This window comes from Chelonus insularis, unplaced genomic scaffold (genome assembly GCF_013357705.1).
Source record: "Chelonus insularis isolate UGA/USDA-ARS -01 unplaced genomic scaffold, ASM1335770v1 contig_403_pilon, whole genome shotgun sequence".
NCBI classification, from domain to species: domain Eukaryota; kingdom Metazoa; phylum Arthropoda; class Insecta; order Hymenoptera; family Braconidae; genus Chelonus; species Chelonus insularis.
This window is the reverse complement of record NW_023276560.1, coordinates 77820-99789: the sequence shown is the minus strand read 5'-3', so window position 1 is coordinate 99789 and position 21970 is coordinate 77820. Positions and strand designations below refer to the sequence as shown.

General features: G+C 31.8%; 5 protein-coding genes across 9 annotated transcripts; 1 reads left to right on the top strand and 4 right to left on the bottom strand.

The window, feature by feature from the left end:
* Positions 1–64: 64 nt before the first annotated feature.
* Positions 65–4774, bottom strand: LOC118068924 (uncharacterized). Its single transcript, XM_035086669.1, has 13 exons — positions 4645–4774; positions 4283–4544; positions 4064–4208; positions 3713–3912; positions 3520–3626; positions 3227–3448; positions 2770–2970; positions 2390–2686; positions 2156–2254; positions 1565–1950; positions 944–1058; positions 701–865; positions 65–609 (listed from the first exon to the last, which is right to left on the bottom strand). Exons 1-13 carry the CDS (start codon positions 4720–4722, stop codon positions 412–414), a joined length of 2475 nt encoding a protein of 824 aa, XP_034942560.1. The 5' UTR covers positions 4723–4774; the 3' UTR covers positions 65–411.
* fh (frataxin) lies at positions 4656–6246 on the bottom strand. Of its 5 annotated transcripts, none has more exons than XR_004690554.1 (5): positions 5871–6241; positions 5634–5754; positions 5007–5264; positions 4862–4927; positions 4656–4728 (listed from the first exon to the last, which is right to left on the bottom strand). XR_004690554.1 is itself a non-coding variant. In XM_035086671.1 (4 exons), exons 1-3 carry the CDS (start codon positions 6104–6106, stop codon positions 5016–5018), a joined length of 606 nt encoding a protein of 201 aa, XP_034942562.1. In that variant the 5' UTR covers positions 6107–6241; the 3' UTR covers positions 4804–4927; positions 5007–5015. The 5 variants fall into 5 exon arrangements, 2 of the variants coding, with proteins under 2 accessions (XP_034942562.1, XP_034942563.1); XR_004690553.1 differs by having other exon boundaries at positions 4700–4774; XR_004690555.1 differs by lacking the exon at positions 4656–4728 and adding an exon at positions 4734–4774 and having other exon boundaries at positions 4862–4943.
* A 188-nt stretch (positions 6247–6434) lies between these two features.
* Positions 6435–8251, top strand: LOC118068925 (beta-1,3-glucan-binding protein-like). Its single transcript, XM_035086670.1, has 6 exons — positions 6435–6737; positions 6803–6939; positions 7014–7177; positions 7257–7612; positions 7690–7791; positions 7871–8251. The coding sequence occupies exons 1-6, from the start codon at positions 6471–6473 to the stop codon at positions 7976–7978; spliced, it is 1134 nt and encodes a 377-aa protein (XP_034942561.1). The 5' UTR covers positions 6435–6470; the 3' UTR covers positions 7979–8251.
* A 643-nt stretch (positions 8252–8894) lies between these two features.
* On the bottom strand, positions 8895–9984 carry mRpS10 (mitochondrial ribosomal protein S10). The gene is made up of 5 exons (XM_035086674.1): positions 9820–9984; positions 9607–9708; positions 9392–9519; positions 9105–9306; positions 8895–9020 (listed from the first exon to the last, which is right to left on the bottom strand). The coding sequence occupies exons 1-5, from the start codon at positions 9832–9834 to the stop codon at positions 8964–8966; spliced, it is 504 nt and encodes a 167-aa protein (XP_034942565.1). The 5' UTR covers positions 9835–9984; the 3' UTR covers positions 8895–8963.
* A 256-nt stretch (positions 9985–10240) lies between these two features.
* On the bottom strand, positions 10241–21922 carry puf (ubiquitinyl hydrolase 1 puf). The gene is made up of 3 exons (XM_035086668.1): positions 21687–21922; positions 21305–21401; positions 10241–21219 (listed from the first exon to the last, which is right to left on the bottom strand). The coding sequence occupies exons 1-3, from the start codon at positions 21727–21729 to the stop codon at positions 10716–10718; spliced, it is 10644 nt and encodes a 3547-aa protein (XP_034942559.1). The 5' UTR covers positions 21730–21922; the 3' UTR covers positions 10241–10715.
* Between the last annotated feature and the right edge of the window lie 48 nt (positions 21923–21970).

The window sequence follows — 21970 nt, the reverse complement described above, 5'->3', positions numbered from 1 at the left end:
AAAAAAATTTAAAAAATATGTATAATTGTAAAATGATAAAATATGTTAATCCTAGTCAGTGAATCAAGTTCTCTCGCGCATTTATTTTCATCTTTTCTTAGAAATTAAAATAATTATTAATTAATAAAATCTCATTTTACTTACATTAACTGTAAGATAAAATATAAATTAGTCTAAGAGATGTCTTATAATTAATCTATTTTTGTTCCTACATCACACAATTATTCTTCTCGTTCTTTTCATTCTTATATCATCATTTATTAAATAAAAATCAATAATTATTATCTGTTATTATTTACTGATCAATACTTGAATAATTTAACCAAAGCTGTGCCAAATATTGTGATTATTGTGCATACCAATAAATATTTATATTCATTCCTCCCAACTTATTTTGTAACAATAATTGTATTATTCAAATTTAACAGTCTGTGGAATTGAACACAATCGTTTAACAGCAATTGCAATATCTTTATCATCTAAAGATAATTCTTCAAGATGTTTAAATTCAGGTCTTGCGCTTATTTGAGTTTTCAAATGTTCAAGAGTTGCAGATAAAGGCATGTTCAATACCATTTGCCAGCTTGCTTCATCAAAGTTTGTTAACCACTATATATATAAGACATAATAAACTTGGGTATAATTTATTTATTTTATATTAGAATGAGAGATATGTTGATATGTTTGGTTTAGTACTTACTCGATCAAAGGGATCATCGTCAATGTGAAACATGATAAATGTTAACGGTTTAGAGGGAATGTAAGCATCTGTAGTATTTATGAAATCCTTATCACTGGTTTCTGATTTATTTATAAGATTATTTAAAATCCAATCAGAAGCCCGAATCAAATATTCATATGTAATCTGAAAGTTTAGAATAGAATAAATAAAATTAGAATTTTGTCTAGTGGTGTTAATGAATAAAATATTTGGAGTATTTACTTTTAAAGATCGTCGTCCAATTTCTGTAAACAATAACTTATCTACATATGTTTCGATCCATGTGTTGTATCCATTCAGTTCTTTTGCTGCTGAATTTTCCTCATTCCTTATAATCCTATTTAATAATTTATAAATATTTCATTATCATCTAAAGTAAATTTATCAAAATATTTAAATAATAATAATCATTTGTGAAATTATGTTTCAATGATTAATAGAAAACATTTTTTGTTCCATTAATGTTTTAGTTGATAAAACACTTGTTTCTTTTTATTGTATCGTCTGCAATGCTATGGTTTCAATAAAAAAAAAAACTTGTACTAACATAGAATTCAATTTAGCACCAATTTCGGTTGGACTATCACCAAAAACATGATAGATTAAGTGTCATTCAAATAATTTGCAATTCTTTTGTTAGCATCAAAATAAGCATTGTATTTCATTCAAATGAAATTCTAAATTCTTCTTTAGATAAAAAAAAAAATAGGATGACAACAAATTAAAATGATAACAAAACTCTTTTGTGTATAGGATTATTTATCTGAAGATGAAATTTAGACAGAAAAATCCCTTAAATAATGATAAAAAAAAATAATTATTAATGATTAATGTATCTCTTACCACTCATCGACAAGTTTTAATAGCGCTTGAATGTGATCAGTATGTTTATTATCTTCGTCAATACTACAAAGAGCTTCACCAAGAGCTATAGCTGCAGCAGATTTGTCTTGTGGATCAAAAGAATAAGACTCAGCAATATTTCTTGAATTTTTCTGATCATCTATCATTTTTGATGTATCATTAATGACAGAAGTTTCAAGTAAAGCTGAATAAAGTGCAGCACAAAATACTTGAAGAACTACTGATCCACCAATTGGATGACAATTAATAGGGATATTGTCATTGATAGAAGATAGTGTTCGTAGAATATTGATTGGAGTGCAGATAAAAAGTTCAGAAAAACAAGCAAGTGTTAGAGACATTGCTTGGTAGATACTTGCACCTGTCTAAAAAATATTATTTCTTTGAAAAAGTAGTTTTGACAGATATCACTCATGAGAGTTAGACAGTAGGAATTTTTTTAATAAGTCAAGTCTCTTACAAGACGTCTATGTGACTATTATAAAGCATCTTATTTTACTCAGAAGCATCAAAAAAGTTATTTCGTTTTTTAATAAAGTAAAAAAAAAAAATAAGAATAAAGAAGTAAACCTTCACAGCATCCAAAAGTGTTTCAACGATAGGCATCATCATATCCTTGAAAGGTAAGAGTAAAGCATTAAGCCATGGTGGTCGGCATTGATTCCATACCTTTATTAAAGTATAAAAACTTTATTGAAATATATTAGTATAATTTTAATTTATTTAAGAGATTTCGAACATAATTAACAATGTAACTAGCATTATATCAACCGCTACCATGACACATGGCATGTAATCTATTACCTGTTGTCTATCAAAATAGCTAGACCAATTAGCGTCTTGCTTCAATGCAGGAATGACGACATTCAGCGGACACATAGCTGTATTAATCGATACATACATAAGGCTATAAAGACACAAAGACGGTGGTAGTTTAGCAAGATTTTTTTGACAACCAGTGCACAAAAATCCACCGCAATCTTCTTCCGTGTCTTTGGATTTATTCTTTGTTGGATTTACAACCTCTTTGATATCTTTACATTGACGTATTAATGTGCACATTAGCATTCTGGCGACTGAATAATTATTCATTGAAAGAACCTGGAAAGAAATTTTTCCGAATAAAAATTATTTCACATTTTAAATCAATCCGTTAAAAATAATCAATTTTGTAATTTAATTACTTTCAACAATTGAGTCCAATTAGCTTGAGGTTGTGATCTGAGAACGTTGATTTCTAAAATTATTCTTTGATCATCCGGTAAATTTTCCTCATTATTTAATGATGGAGAACCAAATAATTTTGGAGCACTGACCATCATCCATGCTGCTGGACCTTTGCGTTTTTGGAGCATTGCCATATTTTCAAATCCATTACGGCAGACCTATATATTTTTGTCTATTATACTTAACCATTTATCATATTTATCAGGATTGTAATGTAATTAACAAATGTGACCTTTTCAATTGATTGATTGAATTATTGATATGGTCAAATATCCAAGCAATTTATTTTTTCACCAATAATTATTGAAATTAGTGAACGAAAAATTATTTTTTATTTTATGCTGATCACATTTCGTTAATCAAAGGATTAATTTTCATAAATGATTAATTACTAAGGCTCGTTAATTAGCTTACTTGGTACAAAATTCTTAATGGTATTCCTCGAAGAAGTAAACAAATAAGAAGTTCATTACATTTTGTGTGGATATCTCTTATAGCGATAGGCAATTTATTCGTTCTTGATCCAATAAGTTCTTCACCATCAACGCATGCTGCTAGAGAGAGATAAGCAGTGCAACTGAGAACATTCAATGCATCTGCCCAAAATTGTTGAGATCGTACTAAGCTCAAACGTCCCTAATAAATTGTTTTAAATTAATTCAAATAATTTTTTCAATTAAATTAACTCGTGATAAATAAATTCTTACATGAATAAAACGAGTAACAATAATGGTGAGTGATTCATTAAGCATACCAGAGAAAATTCTCTGTGCCATTTTAGGTGATACAGTATTCCACAAATCGGCCTTTGTTCCTATCAACCCATCAGTCATAATAGTAGATGAGAGAAAAGATTTATTTAGCAACAATTTTTTTTTTTAGAGAATTCTATAGAAATACCTTGCATATATAACCACCACATTTGTATAATAAATGATGATCTTTCTTTCTCAAAAAAAGGCTTATCACTCTGCCAATCTAATGAGTCAGCTTCATTTAAAATATAAAGAGAAATTAATCTGCAATGGAGATCGAGGAGACGTTCTGCTACAGCTTCAGCCATTTCTTGGTATGATTTGTAACATTGATGAAGTTTATCACTAATGGAAATTTACCATAAAATCAATTAAGTATCGTAAATGATTCGAAGAAAATATTATTTAAGAAAACATAGCAAATCAATCAAATGGGAAATATGTCTCAATGTCAAGGGTATTTTAGTGATTAGTTATTAAGCAAAGGCCAAAATACCTTGTTTGTGCAGGAATTTTATTTTTAGACTCTTTATTATAACACCATAAACAGTTTCTCACTAATGCTGCAGCACCAAGTGTTGCGGTTAAAACAGTCAAGTCAGCATGATCTAGAGATTCTTGAATAAGGGTATGCAAATGTTCTGATAATAAAACGAAACGATGTTATAATTAAAATAGATAAATACAAGTGTTGAAAAATTAACCATATAAATACCAATAAGTTGTTGAGATGTATCCACAACAAGTAGAATAAATTCTGAAGGTTTGGTCTTTTTCACAACTTGATCATCAGCTGTTTCCGATAAATCGTCTTCATTAGCTAGACAAAGTCCTGATGGGTATCTAAATGCAATCAGAAATTCTGCTTCCCACCATTTGACAATCTTAACTGCAGCAAATGATGCAAGACGTGGAAAGTCAAGCTTTCCTCCACTTACTTTGGTACACAATGACTCTCGAAGAACTGTCTGCATTGCCTAAAATAATATTATTTATTGTAATGTTAATTTAAAAAAAAATTATTTACAATTTTTATTAAAAATATCAATTTATAACTTGAATTATTTTATAGCACACCTGATAATATTGCATGTCTCTTTGTAATAGAATCCTGACCCGATCAACGAGATTTCCATCTTCCATAATCTCATCCATGTTCTCCTAAGAGAAAAAATTTAATTTCCCTTTGAAATCACACACCATCCATCTATTTTCGTTTACCAAAAAAGGTATAAAAAAAAAAAAAATAGTGTAGACATAAATGAGGAGTTTTGGGATCACAGGTTTTTCTTACTTGCGTGTAAAAAAATCTCTCACGAAAGCCTTTTCAAAGTTTGACAGTTTACTGATCAATTTTTACCTACGAAAATTCGAGTCTACGAAAATAAATTAGGATAATAACAGGTCTTTTTTTAAATTATAGAAATAATCATTCTTACAAGAATAATTTATTTAATTCTCTTGCTGAAAGTACATTTACTAAATGATGTTGGCCCTTTTATAATAACTGGTATTTCTTCGTCTAGTAAATCATGCATGCTTTTTCCATCATGCTTATAAATCCAAGTGTGATCAATAAAATCATAGCGTTTTGGTCCTGATGTTGGGGAAGACAACCAGATTTGTTTATTGGGAGTCTGACGATTTATAACATACGTTCCGTAATTACTTCCAAATTTTACGGTTAAAACTCCATCCTAGTAAGTGTCAATAGAAATATAAAATTATTATCTTTTTCAAAATAACCCTTTTGAGACTGATTGTATTAACTTATGACTAAAACCAATTATTTCTATAAATAATTTAATAAAAAGTTCAATAAATAGAATCAAAAAAATCTTTGCCCAATAGTTTCATGTGTGGGTAACAAATTGCATTAACTGATGAATTTTCTCCTGGGGACATTGCTTGTCAATAAAATTTTAATTAACATCGTCATTGTACTCTCTTTAAATATATCATTCAAATCTATTTAGAAAAATTAATGATTAACATTCTACTTATTGATATTGATTTAAATGGTAATTTATTTATTGGAAATAAACAAAATAAAATTATCAATTTACCCCATATGATACATCAGCATCATCTAAATGTTCAGCTTTTTCAATGAGTTCATCAAAATATTCTGTTAATGAATCTAGAGTTTCATTAGAAATTCTTTCAAATTGTACAAAGTCCAATTCTCTAAAAGCAAATATGAATATTATTAATAACAATAGTTGTTATAAATACCAAAAAAAGTGAATAATTTAAATTCATTTTTCAAAAGTAATACTCATTAACAACAATCAATAACTTACTTTTCAGATAAATCTGAATAATTAGTTACAATATTTTTAAATAATTTATTATTGCAAAATTGATTCACACTCCTAGATTGATTTAAACAATTAATATTCTGTGATAACGCAATATAACCTCTTGACAATCTTTTGTAAGAATATTTCAACTGATTATTTACACATTTATGACAAAATATAACAAACTTTCGAGAACATTCATTATTTATTCCTCGTCTAACTATTGTTAAAAACATAATCGATTTTATTTGGCCTCTTTATTGTTATTTATTGATCAAACAATTGTTGACAAAATTTCAAGTCTTATTCCCTGTATCTGTGATCAGCTGATCACTTCGAGGAATTTAATTTTCGCGCTTTCTAAAGCACTTTCGCAAGATTGATATTTACCCGCGAAAAAATATGAAAAAATGATTATTGACGACATAATATTATTTTTATTTATATAACAAAAACAGGAAAAATAATGATTCATCTTCACGTTATGCATAAAGTGGGGAATTTCTCTTATATGATTGCGATAAATTAAATATAAAATCAGTTACATAAATAAGTTAATTTATAATATTACTTACCACTTACTTGAACAATCAATAAATAATGGAGATTTTTTTTTCTCTGAGAATACTCAAATATATTTTTATAACATTCATTGCAATTAATTCAGTTGACTTTGTTTATTCTAGTAATTCATGTAGAAAAAGTATCACAACTGTAAATAACACAAAAATAAAGTGCAAAAATGAATTAATTTTTGAAGAAAACTTTGAAAGAATTGACAATGACGAGTATTTTGTTTCAAGAGATTCTTATCATTACCTTAATACTTCATTATGGAAAAAAGAGATTAAAATTCCTCTAGATCCAGTAATTTACTTCAATAATAACTAATCCAATTATGAATGAAGTTTAACAGCTGTCATTTGTTTCAGGATTATGAGTTTTGTATTTACCACACATTAGGAAAAGTTTTAAAAGTTGAAAATGGTGTTCTCAAAATAATTCCAACTTTGTTCGAGAATTCTTATGGAATTAACACTACATTTCATGGTGAACTTCGATTGACCGAGTTAGTTAATATCTTGTGTACTTTATTCCTTATGGACTAATTCAAAATTTACCAATAATCATTGTGTTTAATAGATGTACTGGAATCTATGCAGGTGAATGCTCTCGCAAAGCAATGGGATTTAGTATTCTTCATCCAGTAATATCAACACGTTTAATGACAAAAGATAGTTTTTCTTTTTGCTATGGAAAAATTGAAATTCGTGCTAAATTTCCAGAAGGTGACTGGCTTTATCCAGGTACTTATTATCAAAGTACACCATATGTATGATGAAATTGTGTTGATAAATAATATAAATTAATTTTTCTATCACAAAGAAATGTGGCTCCAGCCAAAATATACTACTCATGATAGTGGATATCTCAGTGGACGAGTAATCCTGGGCATGGCTCGAGGTAATGATCATTTGAAAAACTCCACCAATTCATCTCAAGAATTTGGTGCTAAACGTCTAGAATTTGGTTTACGAACTGGTCCATATAATAATATTACTGAAGAAATAGTTACAAAAATTAATGATCACAATTCATGGACAAGAGATTATCATATTTATACTACCACTTGGACCGATAAAGGGTTCAAATTTGAAGTTGATGGTGAAGTTGTAGGACGACTCCGACAACAGCTTAAAAATTCTGACAATGAAAATTGGATGTCACCCTACGATTTAGAAGTAAATAAAAATTAATAGAATAAAATATCTTCATTCTAGGAGTTGATATAGAATTATGATAAAATGATTGGTTGCAGTTTTACCTAAAATTAGGAGTAGGTGTAGGTGGAGTTCGAGTATTCCCAGATAAAACAAAAAGCGGCTATTATCAAAAGCCTTGGAAAAATGTTGGTGCCAAGGTCAGTAGTGATCTTAATTTGCAATGAAACCAAATGTGGTAGAAAACCAGTTAATTTTATAGCTTTCTGGTTTTTATAGGCAATGTACCATTTTTGGGAAGCCAAGGATCAGTGGCTACCTAATTGGCAACGTAATGGACAAAAGACAGCTTTCGAAATAGATTACATAAAAATTTGGTCAGTTTAAATAAAAATATAGAACAAAGCTACCAGCACAGTGGACCCACTCAAATCTCCTTGAATTCGCACACATTAGAAAAGAAGGGATAATTTTATTTGTCTGCTAATCTGAAAAACCGGTTCCCAATATGGTGATTCCGTTATGATGAATTATTTTCTGAGAGTCGACTGACAATGAATTCTTTAGTTGTGGAATATCCTTTCTTACAACGTTAACGCATTATTTACTTTATTTTGTAAAATTCTGAAAAATGACAATAAAAAATTTTTAAAACTGTGATTTTTATCATCTTACTTTTTAATATATTCAAAGTGGAAACTGATATTGATAAATATTTTTTGGTTTTATCATAATTAAGAGAACTTACTTTAATTCTTTTAATTCATTGTCACTTTGTCAAAGAAGTATTTTGAACCATGAGAAACATTTTTTACTTTACAATAATTTTTTTTATAATATTATCAACAAATATTATTGTTGCTAAAAAAAATCTTCCCATTATTGGTAAGCTTAAAAAAATTAATTATGATTAATTTAATTTTAAATTTATCATTGAATTGTTTTGTCAATTAAATATTTTAGTGACAGCAAGGGACTACATTCTCCGCAGTTGTATAGCCACTGTTGAATTCAAGTATCCCAAAAAAATAATGTCTCACACAGAAAAAATATTTAACATTCCACCGGGATTTGTCAGAAGCATCTCCACAACATCTGAGAAAACTTACACACCATTAATTCAGGAAAACATTCAAAATCGTTATTAAGAAGTAACTGATGTTAATTCACCTTTAATGGCTTTGAAAATCTTTGATCCAAATAATAATAAAAAACAAATTATTCATTAAACGAATAGGCAATAAAATTTATGCCAATTGTTATCATAATTATTACACTCTTGTGTGAAAAAATTTGAACAACATTTAACATTATTTCAATAAAAATCTATTACCTAATATTTTTTTGAGTACATTAATTTATGTAACAATACTCATGTGTTTGTTTGAGGTGGATTACGAATATGTTCAGGTATTGGTTGAATTTCATGCTGAAAAGAATGATAATATTAATAATTATTTCTTTGATAAATAAGTGAATAAGTTAAATTTTAATATATATTAAAAATCTGAACCTTTGTAACTTTCATAGCAACACCTTCAGGTAAATTTCTCTGTAAATATTCCAATAATGTATCTGCTGTGGATTCAGTAAGTCTTGCAAAATCAATAAATCGAAAATATGTCCTAAATTCATACTGAACACGATGATCTTTGTGTACAAATGCTGATTTTAAAATTGTATAACGTTCATGATGGGGTTTTCTTGGAGCCGAGCTTTTTATAATAATAAGTTTCTGATTAAAATTATATAATAAAATTTTCGTTATATATTATAAAATGACAATATGACTCTACATACTTTCTTGTAATTTCAAGTCCTAAATGTTTAGCTGTTGTTGAAGCAAATATACCATAACTTTTTAAGACAGCTACATCGTTACCTCTCAATTCAATTTCTACTTTTTTATAAAGTTTATCAGGTGTGCCCTAAGAATTAGAAATTCATAAATAATTATTTTTCGTTAAAAATATTTGATAGAATTTGTTGACATGAAAAATAATATATTAAATTACCGTTTCTGTTTGTGGTACAGAAGCTTTGGAGGCACTTTCTGCCTCAGTTTGCAAAAATCTTTGTGATTTGGTAAAAATTAAATTTCGCACACAAGGAATATTCTGAAAACATTAAATAAATTACCTTTAATAAACAATTATTGAAACCAATTGTAGCTAGAAATATCTAATGCTTGACAAACTATCATTAAAGTAATAAATTATAATAATTACCTTTGACAAAAACATTTCTCGATTGTAGGGAAATTTTTTAGTAATTGGAATTTATAAAAAAGTTACTAAATCAAATAAATAATTCTTAATTTATTCATTAATCATCAACAGTAATTCTAATAATCACTTTTCAATTTTGAGGTTAAGAGACAACTTATTTACAACAGAGAGCGACTTAGGAAAATTCATAGAATCAGATGGCGTCACACTTTGATGGTATTATTTTTCAAATGATATAAATTTTCTACATTTGGGTACTATTTGTAAAGATGCTAATTTTCATAAAAATATAAATTTAAAGGAACTAATTTAGTGATTTATTAAGAGAAAAAAAAAACAAAAAAAATTTATTTATTAATTTAATTAAATAAAAAATAGTTATTAAGAGCACTCATTTCATACAATATACTTTTCTATTTTTGTGATTTTTATTAAAACAACTTATTGTAAGCCACTTTAGCATATAAATACAATTAAAACTAAAACATTCGAAAAAAGAAATGAAGAGTGATCAGCAGGTATTAAGTCATATTTTATTATTATTGTTATCATTATTATTCCAATAATAAAAAATTAATTCAAACATACGAATCATGTTTTATTTGGGACAAAAATTATGTACCCATGATGAAATTCATTTATTTTATTTTTATTTAATTATTCTGGCAAATAATTCGCAAAAACCTATACACATACTCAGTCCCAGTGTTATAATTATAATTTAAAAAAAAAAACACACGAAAATGTGTGAATTTTTTTTTCATGTTTTTATTTTGTTAATTTTTCACTCGGTCACTTTCTCACTCTTCTCCGACCCGAGCAAGAAAATTTACGCTTACAGCCTTTTTTTCTTTAACTTTACGATTTGTGAATTTATTCTTATTGTTGTTATTCATTTAATTGTTTTTCGTTTGCATTGACACAATCACTTGAAGGTTCACTATAGTTTTTTCCAACATTTCCAACCAAGAAATATTTGTGAGAGAACATAGCAATTGATTATTACAGCTACCAGCTGTTGAAGGAGACATGAGAGTTGGTGATAAGGACATTCCATCAACACTACCTGATCCTTTTGAATTTTGAATTTTGTTGTCCTCACTAGTTGTCCGTTCTTCTTCTGAACTCATTGATTTTTCTTCCTGCTTTTCTGTTTTCGTTTTATCTTCTACATCCATAACAGCATTTGTTTCAACATGTTCCGTATGATTAGTAAGAGTTTCTTCATTTTTATTTGGTGAATTAGCTATTCTTCTCGAACTTTCATCTTCACAATCACTATTCGATGTGAATTTTCGTTTCTTTGCTGGTGCTTCAACTTCTTGCTGCTGTTGACTCGTTTCTTTCAATCTAATGGCCCTCGTTCGAGTTAAAAGTGTTTCTAAAGTTTGATGAAGTGACTTTGGTGGCTCCAATTGACTACCACTGCTGTATACAAGTGCAAGAGCTCGTAAATCACCAGTTAATCTGTGGGCTGATGATTTAATATCGACAGCATCAACCATTGCACTCAAAGTACTGACTAAATTATCAATTAATGAACACGTTTGTTGTGTCAGTACATGAGTAGCTAATTTAGGGAAAAAGGTCTTGAGAAAAGCATGAATTGCTGGTACTCCGAGTGAAGATCTTTCATCTAATAGCACAGCATCGACATAATCCACTGTGTAAGATGAGCATAAAAGGGCGACAATGTGTTTTCTATCAATATGAGAAGCTGCATGTACATCAAGCCATAAGCGAGGAAATAAAGCTAGATGCAGTGGAACACCTTCGAAGCCTAACATAGCACTCAAATTGACCAAAGTATCAGTCATACAATCATGATTGATGGCAAGACGACACATAACATCGATAAGTTCATGATAAGGCAAATAAAACTCCAACAATGCAGTGTCATATTCTGGATCGACACCTTTCGTAGCTTCTAATTGAGAATGTGGAACTGCCATCTGAATCATTGGCCTTGCAGGACGTGCTGATATTTTTCCAGAAGATGTAGATCGTCTTGGTAGAAAAGGACCAGGTGGTACAGCAGCAAGGGCTTCTTGAAGAGCAGCATGGCAATGTGATAGTAATGGTACTAATATCAATATAGCTTCAGCAGGTACCAGCATAACTAATTCTTTTAATAAATCAATCGCCAAATTACGAATTTCGGGTGGATTGTAAGTGTTGAGTAAAGTTGCAAGTTTTCGAAGTATCTCTGGCCATTCTTTACAGGTAGCAAGAATACTTCTAGCATCTGGACCTTCTCGTGCAGTTCTCATACATCTTACAAGATCAACAATAATAGCAATTAATTCAGCTAAATCATTGGCAACATGACATGCTGTTGCTTCATGATACATGATATGAAGCATGTGAAAAGCTTCCAATGCTGTAGCCAATCCACCGTTGTAAACTACATACAGTCTGTCATCATCAGATTCAATGAGAATTCTGAATGCTGATATGAGTGTAGCCCAACAAGATCTTCCATCAAGTCCTTGAAGATATGACGATAGAGTACTACGTCTGAATGAAGCTATCTCTGCTTCTTCTTGCTCAGTTTGATCTGGATGCCTAGCAACTAATAAGTGCATTAATTTAAACAGCTCATCGACAGCTGTTGAATACTGCGTAGGATGTGGAGTTATATTTTTAAAAGCCCATTGGATATTTTGGTGTGCTGCAAGCTGTCTTGTAAATGCACGAGATTGTTGACAGCACAGTCTTAAAAGTCCATAATATGCCGGAAGCATTACTCGATTAAACAGAACAACATCTTGATCTTCGTGGTCCGCTAAAATATAATTAAAAGCGATATTTTTAGTGATATGAGGATTATGAAGAATCAATGTAACATTTTCTGGGCAATCTATACAGACATGATGCCAAAATAATAAAACTGCTTGTTTATTGTGATGAACGGGAATACTGGGCTCCGAAAGTTTCGGATGGAATAATGTCCAAAGATCATTTAAATACTGTCCGAACATGAGTTTTTCTGTTTTAGAAACAACACAATAACTCATCAAAGCAAAATATGCTGTGAGTTTCATTGTTCCATGTGTCTGAATATCTATATGATGTCTTGCTGGTTGTAGTAGTCGTAATAGTGCTGTATAAATTTGATGAAGAATTATTGTAGCTTCTGGAGACAGTTGAAAATCACGAGTTGAATTACAACTCAATCCAAGCCGATGGGCACTTCTATAGCCCTGACGAAAATGCGTTGAAGGCACTAGAGATACAAGAACAAATGCAGCTGCAGAACGTACTCGTTGATTAGAATGTCCAATAAGAAAATGTTGAAGCCATATATCCAATTCTTGGAGTACCCAAGTGTGAGCCAATTTACTTCTTGTAACTGCTAATGCTAACCAATCAAGAGCAGCATGAGGTGCGACTCTTGCAGCATCCCATACTCGATTTAAAATTAATTGAGTCATTGATGGTAATCCAGTAGGTCCTGAACCTTCAGTTAATAATGTCAAGAGTTTGAAAAACGGCTGACACATATCAGTATGTTTTGTAATTGCTTGAAAAATCATAGTAACAATGTGTATAGCTAATCGATCATTCCAACGGCATAGTGATTGAATTAAATTTCGGGTTTGATTAAGATTTATAACGTCACGAGTTTGCTGGTACAAAAACGGAAAGCCTTTTCCACCTGCTACTGCACTTAAATCTGCTGGAGATAAAGTGAGTCGATGATCAGGTCCTCGACTTTTTTCTACTAGTGTGGCAATTAAAGTTATCATTTTATCTAAAGATGCTGGACGAAGTTTTTCAGCTGGTACAGCAACTACTATCTCTTCTTCCTCTTCCTCTTCTTCTTCACTTACTGTATCAACCATCTCATGAGTTTTATGACCTAGATAAAAATTAATCATCGTTGATATTGCTTGAACTCTTATTAAAAATAATGTTTCTTCTTCTCCCATCTTACAAAATTCATAAAGGAAACTAAAATATTCTGTAAGATGTTTTAAATGTTGTTTAGCATGATCCATTAATGATAATAACATTCTAACAAATTTCGTAACACACGAGTGAATACCAACGCCAACATATTGACTATCTGAGCCATCATCTTCATTTTCACAAAGTAAATAAAGAGGAGCTTGGGAAGGTCTTAATCGTTGAATAACATGAATGCATAGCCTTTGAAACATTTGTCGTACCATCTGATTCGGACACTTGACTAGAATTTGAATAGGCCACCAAGAATCAGAAGCCATACGTTCTAAAAATCGTGCACAAGCACCAGTAGAAGCATTAAATTGTTTCGTTAATAATTCTACCCATTGAACCATTGTTGGTTTTTCTTTAGCATGAATAAAAGTTTCCATGAAGAAGGATGTTGATAATTCAGCTGACATTTCAGTTACATCCGGTTGTACTGATAATAAAGTTTGCGGTATATATCCACAAATTTGCCACATAAAACTAAAATATGTATGTTCGAATATATTTTTATCTTGAAGAAAATGCATATTGTCTTGCCAAATCCAGTCTTCTAATTCTTTATTAAGTTCCAATTGAAGTTTATTTTCATTAAACCGATTAGTATCTTCATGAACAGTAACAGCACTGGGACTTGATACTGTAGCTTCTTCTTCTTTATGTTCAGTAGCTGTATCTGCACATAATTCATAAAATAACATATAAGCAGAATTAGTTTTTTCAAAACTAAAGTCCATAAATTTATCAGTAACTGAATCGTAGGTTTTACTTGTCATTTCACCACCAAAACATTCAGCTGCTATTTGACTAGGATCAAAAGGTTTTACTTCAGCATCATTAAATAAAAACCATTTATCCTTATTTGCTGAAGTACGATCTCTAATAAAACTGTAATAATGTCCACCATCAGCAGTTCCTGTATGAACTGTAACACCGATTAAATCATATTGATAATTTTCAGTTCTCTGATCATCTTCATCACAATCATCTTTATTAAAAGTCTCTTTATCACACTCATTTTCACACTCTGTATTTTCACTTTCACCAACAGTTTTTTCATTTTCACGATAATGCTGTGGTATAAGTTTTTTCTCAATATATCCAGACATATCTAACCTCAATGGAAAACTGAAATGAGTATTGACCTTTTCTTTTAGCATTGTTCCCATATTAAATGTGTACCGCATCGTATTGAAACACATAATCCGTGGCAATTTTTTGAAGCATGCTCTCTTTTCAGCTCTTGCTTTCTTTCCACATTGTGAACATGTATACATATTATCCCCTTCTAAAGTATCTTTCACTGTCACTTCATCAAGGCTTTCATAAAGATTTCTCATGTCTGCCACTTGACAGCGAACTGTATAAAATTCTTCTAAAGTTCTAGAAACGTGTTCGCAATCTAAAGACACCACATTGTTAGATATAACACCACAAAAAAGATTTTTAACGAGAGTTTTCAAGTCAGATGTCATTTCTTCAAGTTTTGATACAAGATCTATAAAAAATTCAGCCATGTCTTTTTGTTCACCTGTATTCAAAGGCTCATGGTTCATTGTATACACTCTACAGAAACTTCGTGGATTATATGCTTTTCTTTCAGATTCTAATAAATACGCAAACATTCTCTGAAGTTCTCTTAATGTTAATTGGTGCTTATTTGCACGATTACAGTCTGCATTCAAGATTGCCATTCTTGCTTGTGGCATCATATAGAGATGTTGCATGCAGCTAGCCATATAGCAAGTAGCTCCTAAATTAGTTAAGCCAACGTATCCACAATCAGCACGTCCATCCTCATGAGGCCAATAATCCCAAGGGTATGGAGAATGTGGTCCTGGTTTGTGTTGTAATAAAAGCTTTTCATGAAGGATCCTATAATTGTCTGGAGCAGATTTCACTAACTCAACTAAAAGATCAAAAGCTGCTGATCTAGATACTTGACTCTTACACTTTGGTACATGTTTCATCCGAGAGTTTGGTAGAGCAAAAAGAAAATCAAATACTCGGTTAAGTAAATTTTCTCCCACTTTAGACTGTTTGCATGGTGGATTGTGTGACATTATATTGCAAGTGAGATTCAGAAGTCCAACTAAAGCATCATCTTCAACAGTATTGTGACGAGTTTCCAAAGTTTCTCTATTAAGAAGTGAATCAATTACTCTACTTGCTAAACTTTCTAAGTCAATAGTTCCTTCTGATCCGTCAACATCATCACTACCAGATTCTCTAATGGCTTCTGCTGGTAAAGCATCAACTAATCGACATACCAACCAAAAATAATCTCGACAAGCTGGTCCATAAGGTTCTTTTCCATCTTCATGAATTGCTGAATGAAGATGAAGAGGAATATCAGGACGACGTCGATGAGATGGCTGCATTGCTTCCGCAATTACTAAATGTTGTAATAAAATATTTAGCATTGAAACAATTAATCTAATTGTATCACTTTTTTCAGTAGCTTTTGCCTCATCATCATCTTGACTTAATGTTGTACCCAAACATAATCTATACAAAGCCGTACAAACTTCTCGTCTAACAGCTGGTTCAGGATCTTCTAAGACTAATCTTCTTAACCATGTTTTTCCAAATGATTCAGAAGAAGAAAAAATAATTTGCCTTACTCTTATATCACTGTGTACCCAACAAACGAGCAGCGCCATGGTATAATGAATAACTTGCGATCTTCCAAAAAGTCCAGTTTTGTAGTGATTAGGATCTCGAGGCATAGAAGCTGTATTTAAAATACTCGTAATTCTTTTCATTACTGCGTCAACATTCATCATTGATAACATTACATCACTTAATCTTGGAACAATAAGTTTCTCTACCTTTGGCTTCTTTTTGTCTTCTCGGATTACTCCCAAGTGACAGAGTTGTTTAAGTAAACTTGCAAGACAATCTTGTTGCCATTCACTTCCATCATGTCGTTCTAAACAACCAGACATAAAAATGTCAAAGAGATGACGTAGACCACCATTTTGAACAAAATGTACTGACCAAGGAATATTTTCTTCTTGTCCTGATTGATCTTTGTTGTCACTTTGAATATCTTCAGATCCATCACCATCATGAAGAGGAGTGATGGTGAGTTTATTCGAGGAAGAAACTGGTGGAGTGGATGGATTTCTCCTACTCAACGATTCAACAATATATAAAGAATACATGAGTTTTTGAGGACTTATGGGATCTAATAATTCAGGAAGAGACGCTTCTTCAAGTTTTTGAAAGCCTTGGAGTAATGTAGGACTCGTGGGTAATAACATCAATGTATCCCAAACTCTTCGTGATAAAACTTGTGCTTTAGTATGTGGTATTTTTTGTCCACCTGCTTTGACTGTTGCTTTCATTGCACTCAAAGTTCTCATAAGATTGAAAAGTTGCTCAAAATACTGAGGTCTAAGAAGAAGTAAGGTCGGTAATGAATCTCTTGGTGGTGGAGGTAATAACGAAGCGGACGAATCAGTATCTCTTTTTCCACGACCACTATTACCTCCTCTATTTCCAGCAGCTCCTAATGAAATAAATACTAATTGTCCATCCTTAAAACCCATTTCTTGAAGAGTTTTTTCATCATAATCAAATGTCAATTCTTGACCTTGGGTGATCATTCTAATAGGTCCATCTGTAAGCAGTGTTCCAAGAACTGATGAATTAACATTTCCTCCACCAGAAGAACCTGCTGTAGATTCAGTTGTTGTTGTAATTTTTTGAGTATCATCCCACCATTTAGCCACTTCTGCTCTTAAATCTGCCACATAATCAGTACTTGATAATGTAAATTGAGTTTTTTCAGGAATTCCTGCGGGTTGAACAAAAATTTTGAGTTGTTGTCCTTTTTCAGATGTACTCATAGCAACATGTGAGCCAGCTCCACGATCTTCTAATGCCCATCGACGTAAATGATACGCATAACGTTTTCTAAAAGCTTCCAAATGTGTCCTCAAAAGTAAAAGAGCTCTTTGAATACATCGTAAACTTGCTTCTTCATTATTTTCAAGATCGGAACTTGCTGCAGCTAAATGTGTCATACATTGAGATACGAATTCTGCTTCTTGAGTCAATTGACGAGACATATAATATCCATTCAAATATTGTATAGCAGCCATACTAACATCAGTTGATTTAGCACGTAATGCAATTCTCCAAAGGAAATCCATACCAACAGAATCAACATCTCTTAGTGGTCGATCTAAATGAGCTGCTGCAAGTCGAGCAAGATTACACAGTTGTTGAAATAAGCTTAATCCTGTCATACTGATTGTTTCTGGTGGTAAACTAGGTAATTTTTTCATACATAAATGCTTTAAAGTATCCATTCCAAGTGCATGTTGTTCTGTTGATTTAGCTTGACTCAATAACCAGCTAAAAAGTTCATCAGCACATATTGGATCTTGAGATAAACACTGCCAAAGGATATCCACTTGTTCTAGACTCAATCGAAAACAATCTGGTGATCCTAACGGAGAGAATATTGATGAAAGGAATTGTAATCTTACTTGAACTTCAGTTTGATGGGAATATAAATTTGTATTAGATCCATTATTGATATTTGCAGCATAATTACTGGTATAAGTCTTTAAATTATTAAAGAAATGCTTCATCATTCCACGCTCTCGATCAGCCCAAGTGGTAATTGTATGTGCGTCCATTGCGCTAAATTGTTGAAAGCTACTGAGAAGTTTTGGTAATAATCTCAATGATACTACCACAGAACGATTTCCAGCTAAATTTTCTAAACAACCTTCAATAAATTTCATCGGTATCAAACGGTCGACATTAAAGCACAAAAGATTACACAAAGCTTTTTCCGCTTCCAAAGCTAAACCTTCACTCAACTGGCCAATCTTGTCATCTTGAAGTAAATCCCAAAGTAAAGTATTTCCAGGTTTGCAAACTGTTTCTAAATTAAATTGAGATGTGAGTCTTGAAGTCATTGATTGTTGTCTCATTGCTCTTCTTCTAACTTGCGGAGGTCGGAAGACTGATCTTCTCATAGTCATAGCATTTTGTGCGTTGTTATGATGATGGTGATGATGATGATGATTGTGATGATGGTGATGGTGATGATGATGATGTGGATGGTGATGATGCGAATGAGGATGGTACGATTGCATCTGCATTGTACTTAAATGTCTGGCAGCAAGTTGAGCTAATTCCTCTTCACAACCACTTTCTTCTCCGTCGAAATCCGCCATATTTTTTTCACTTTTGTTAGAGATTCGACTGCTAGGATAAGAACCTTCTTCATCAGATAGCATTTCATCAAGACCTGAAGGGAGAAAAGACTGACCAGTTGCGTGAACAAGACCAGCAAGTTCCGAAATAACGGCACCTGTAGTATCAGCAGCACCAACAACCACACCAGTTGTCACATTATCACTGTCCTCTTCATCATGAGAATCATCCACGGAATCGAGATCCCTGGCTAAAGATCCATGCTCTACGAGAGATACATATTTCTCACTATCTTTACTAGTACTTCTCAACAAAGCTGTTGTAGGAACTTGTTGATCATTTGGTTCTAATAAAGATCTTTGTTGTTGTTTTACTGAATCCAAGGTATCTTGTATTTTTGGCTGCTTCAATGAACGATCTAACAATGTTGTTTCTAATCTTGATTTCTCTTCAATATCAACTGAATTTTGTCCTTCATTTGGTAAATCTTTTCTCTCTTCTGAAATAATAACATTACCTTGTATATTTTCTTCCACATTCGCTGCTAATCGTTTTTGAGGAGTTTTACGTTTTCTCAAAACCTTTCGTTTTCGTTTTTCATGTACAACTGATTCTTCAGCTGCAGATTTTTCCGTATCAGCTTCAGCATCTGAACCACTTTGATGTTTAATTTTTGAATCATAAAGCCTTACTTGACCATTTCCTTCATCATCAATTGGACTTGTGGTTATCAAAGGTTCATCTCTATCTATTTTCTCTGCAGTAAATTCATTGATTTCTAAATTCGATTCTACAGGCATTCTGTCTATACTTTTCGTTTTACAATTACCCTCACAATCACTACTATCTCCACGAGCTTGTTTTCGTGGAGAAGGACCTTCTGAAGGAGCTGGACTTGGTTCTTCTTCATCTTCTTCTGGACTACTACCGTCCATACCACTTGGATCACTGCTACTACTTTCAATGTCTTCGGGACCACGAGAAATATCACGATTTTTAATTGACAAACCAACTGAATATCTGGGTGCCCCCGAAGTCCAAATAAATTTAATTAATGCTGAAGCTAAAAACAAACTTTGCTCGGTATGGTCCTTTGGTTCGAGTTTTCCCAGAAGAGAATATAGATGAAGAACAGGTGTAGGTGCTAAATGTTTAACTAAGGGTGCTAAAAGATCATAAACTGGACGTGCACAATGTTTTAGCTGTGCAGCTTGCCAAATAGTATCCATATCAGCTGATGATATTCTTCCTTCCATGGCTAAAAAGCTTAAGACAATGTGGCTTTGTTTTATTACTTCGACGTGTAAATTTGGACCAAATATATGAGAAATAATGTTATTTTCAGTCAACCAAGCAGCTAAAGCATGTCCAACTTGTTCTACTTCAGCAACAGTTTCACTATTACATAATTCATTAAACGCAGTAATGTGGACATTAATTTGGGCAATACCAGCTAATCTCATGGTAAGAGTAGTACTCGTAAAATACTTGAAAGCAAGATCTAAACCATCACGATCAAATGTTGGCATTACAGCATCAATTGGATCCTTTACTGCATTCCACATAAACTCAGCCATTGTTCTGACTGCTTGAGTTCGGAGTTCCTTGTCAGCCAAACGACACATATACTTCATTACACGACCACGTAATGGTACGAAAAGTTGTATAACACTGTTATAATTTAACCACAATTTCAAATTACAAATAACAGCTACCATGTATTGTGCAAGGCCAACTGGAAGGGGTTCTTCCATGTCGAAGCAGGAAGACATTAAGTTGAAACCACCATGATGACAAAATACTGATACTGCACGAATCAAAGGGGCTGGAACATCTGGATCATGAGGTTCACAGTAACCACCTTCATCTTTTACTGGTGCTAATGGATTTAACGTACCACTATGTTTCATAGCAATGTAAAGAGGGAAGCTAAGGAGAAATATTTTTGACAGAAGATGAAAGAGTTTTTCACGCTCTTTTTGTGACCATCGACATTTACTTGATTTGCTACTTGTCTCTGATGTTGATGATCCATTATCTTCCTGTGTTTTCCCACTTTCTTCCTTTTGCTTTTGCTTATCAAGCACTTGCTCTTCACTTGTTGCTTGAGTTTTCTCTGCATTTTCAAATTCAGTTGCTTTATTATTAGCTTCATTATCTTCTTGTTGTATTTCTTGAAGTTGTTGAAGTGTACTAAACACAACGCTTTGTGTCAAACGTATAAATCTATCGAAATTTTTGGATTCTCTGTAGCAACACATACATTGTCTGAAAAGAAGATAAAAATTAAATTAAAAAATTTTCAAATAATTGATCATTATTAAATATGTAAATTTTTACATAAATTAAATACCTCTGAACCCATTGATTAACATAATGAAGAACTGTATCTACATCTATGGCATTAAGAGAAGCAACTTCGTCTTGCTCTTTCGAGGATCTTTCCTCGTCTGAAAATAAAAAAAGACTTTACTATATAGTTGTGACTTGAGTAAAAACAAGATGAAAAGTAACAATAGCGTTTGTTAAAGTAATAAAAAAGAAAAAAAAAATAATGGAAAATATCTTTTCATATAACCAAGAAATTTATCATCGACAACAAAGATTCACTGTCATTTTAGCAACAAAAAAACATCAAAGCACGATCTCATTGTCATTCATTCGTGCAATTAATGATGTTGATAAACTGATTGTACCGAAACTGAGGAAAAACACGAAAAATAATTTTTGCTTACACGAGAGCAGAAGGTCGTGAAAGTCAACGCATACATCGCACATGATTCTCTATCTCGTGCCTAAACGACGACCAATGATCCCCTACAATTCATCACTCAATTTTAACATTTTGTCCACCTTAATTACAAACACCAAACAACTTCAACATTCTATACTTAATACTCTTGATAATCGTCAACAGTTGATTAATCGTAGAGTTACCATATTGGTGTGCAGAATTTTACTTGCTTGCTCTTTCTACTTCTTTCTCTGTTTGACTTTACTCTATAGTTTGTTGTATATT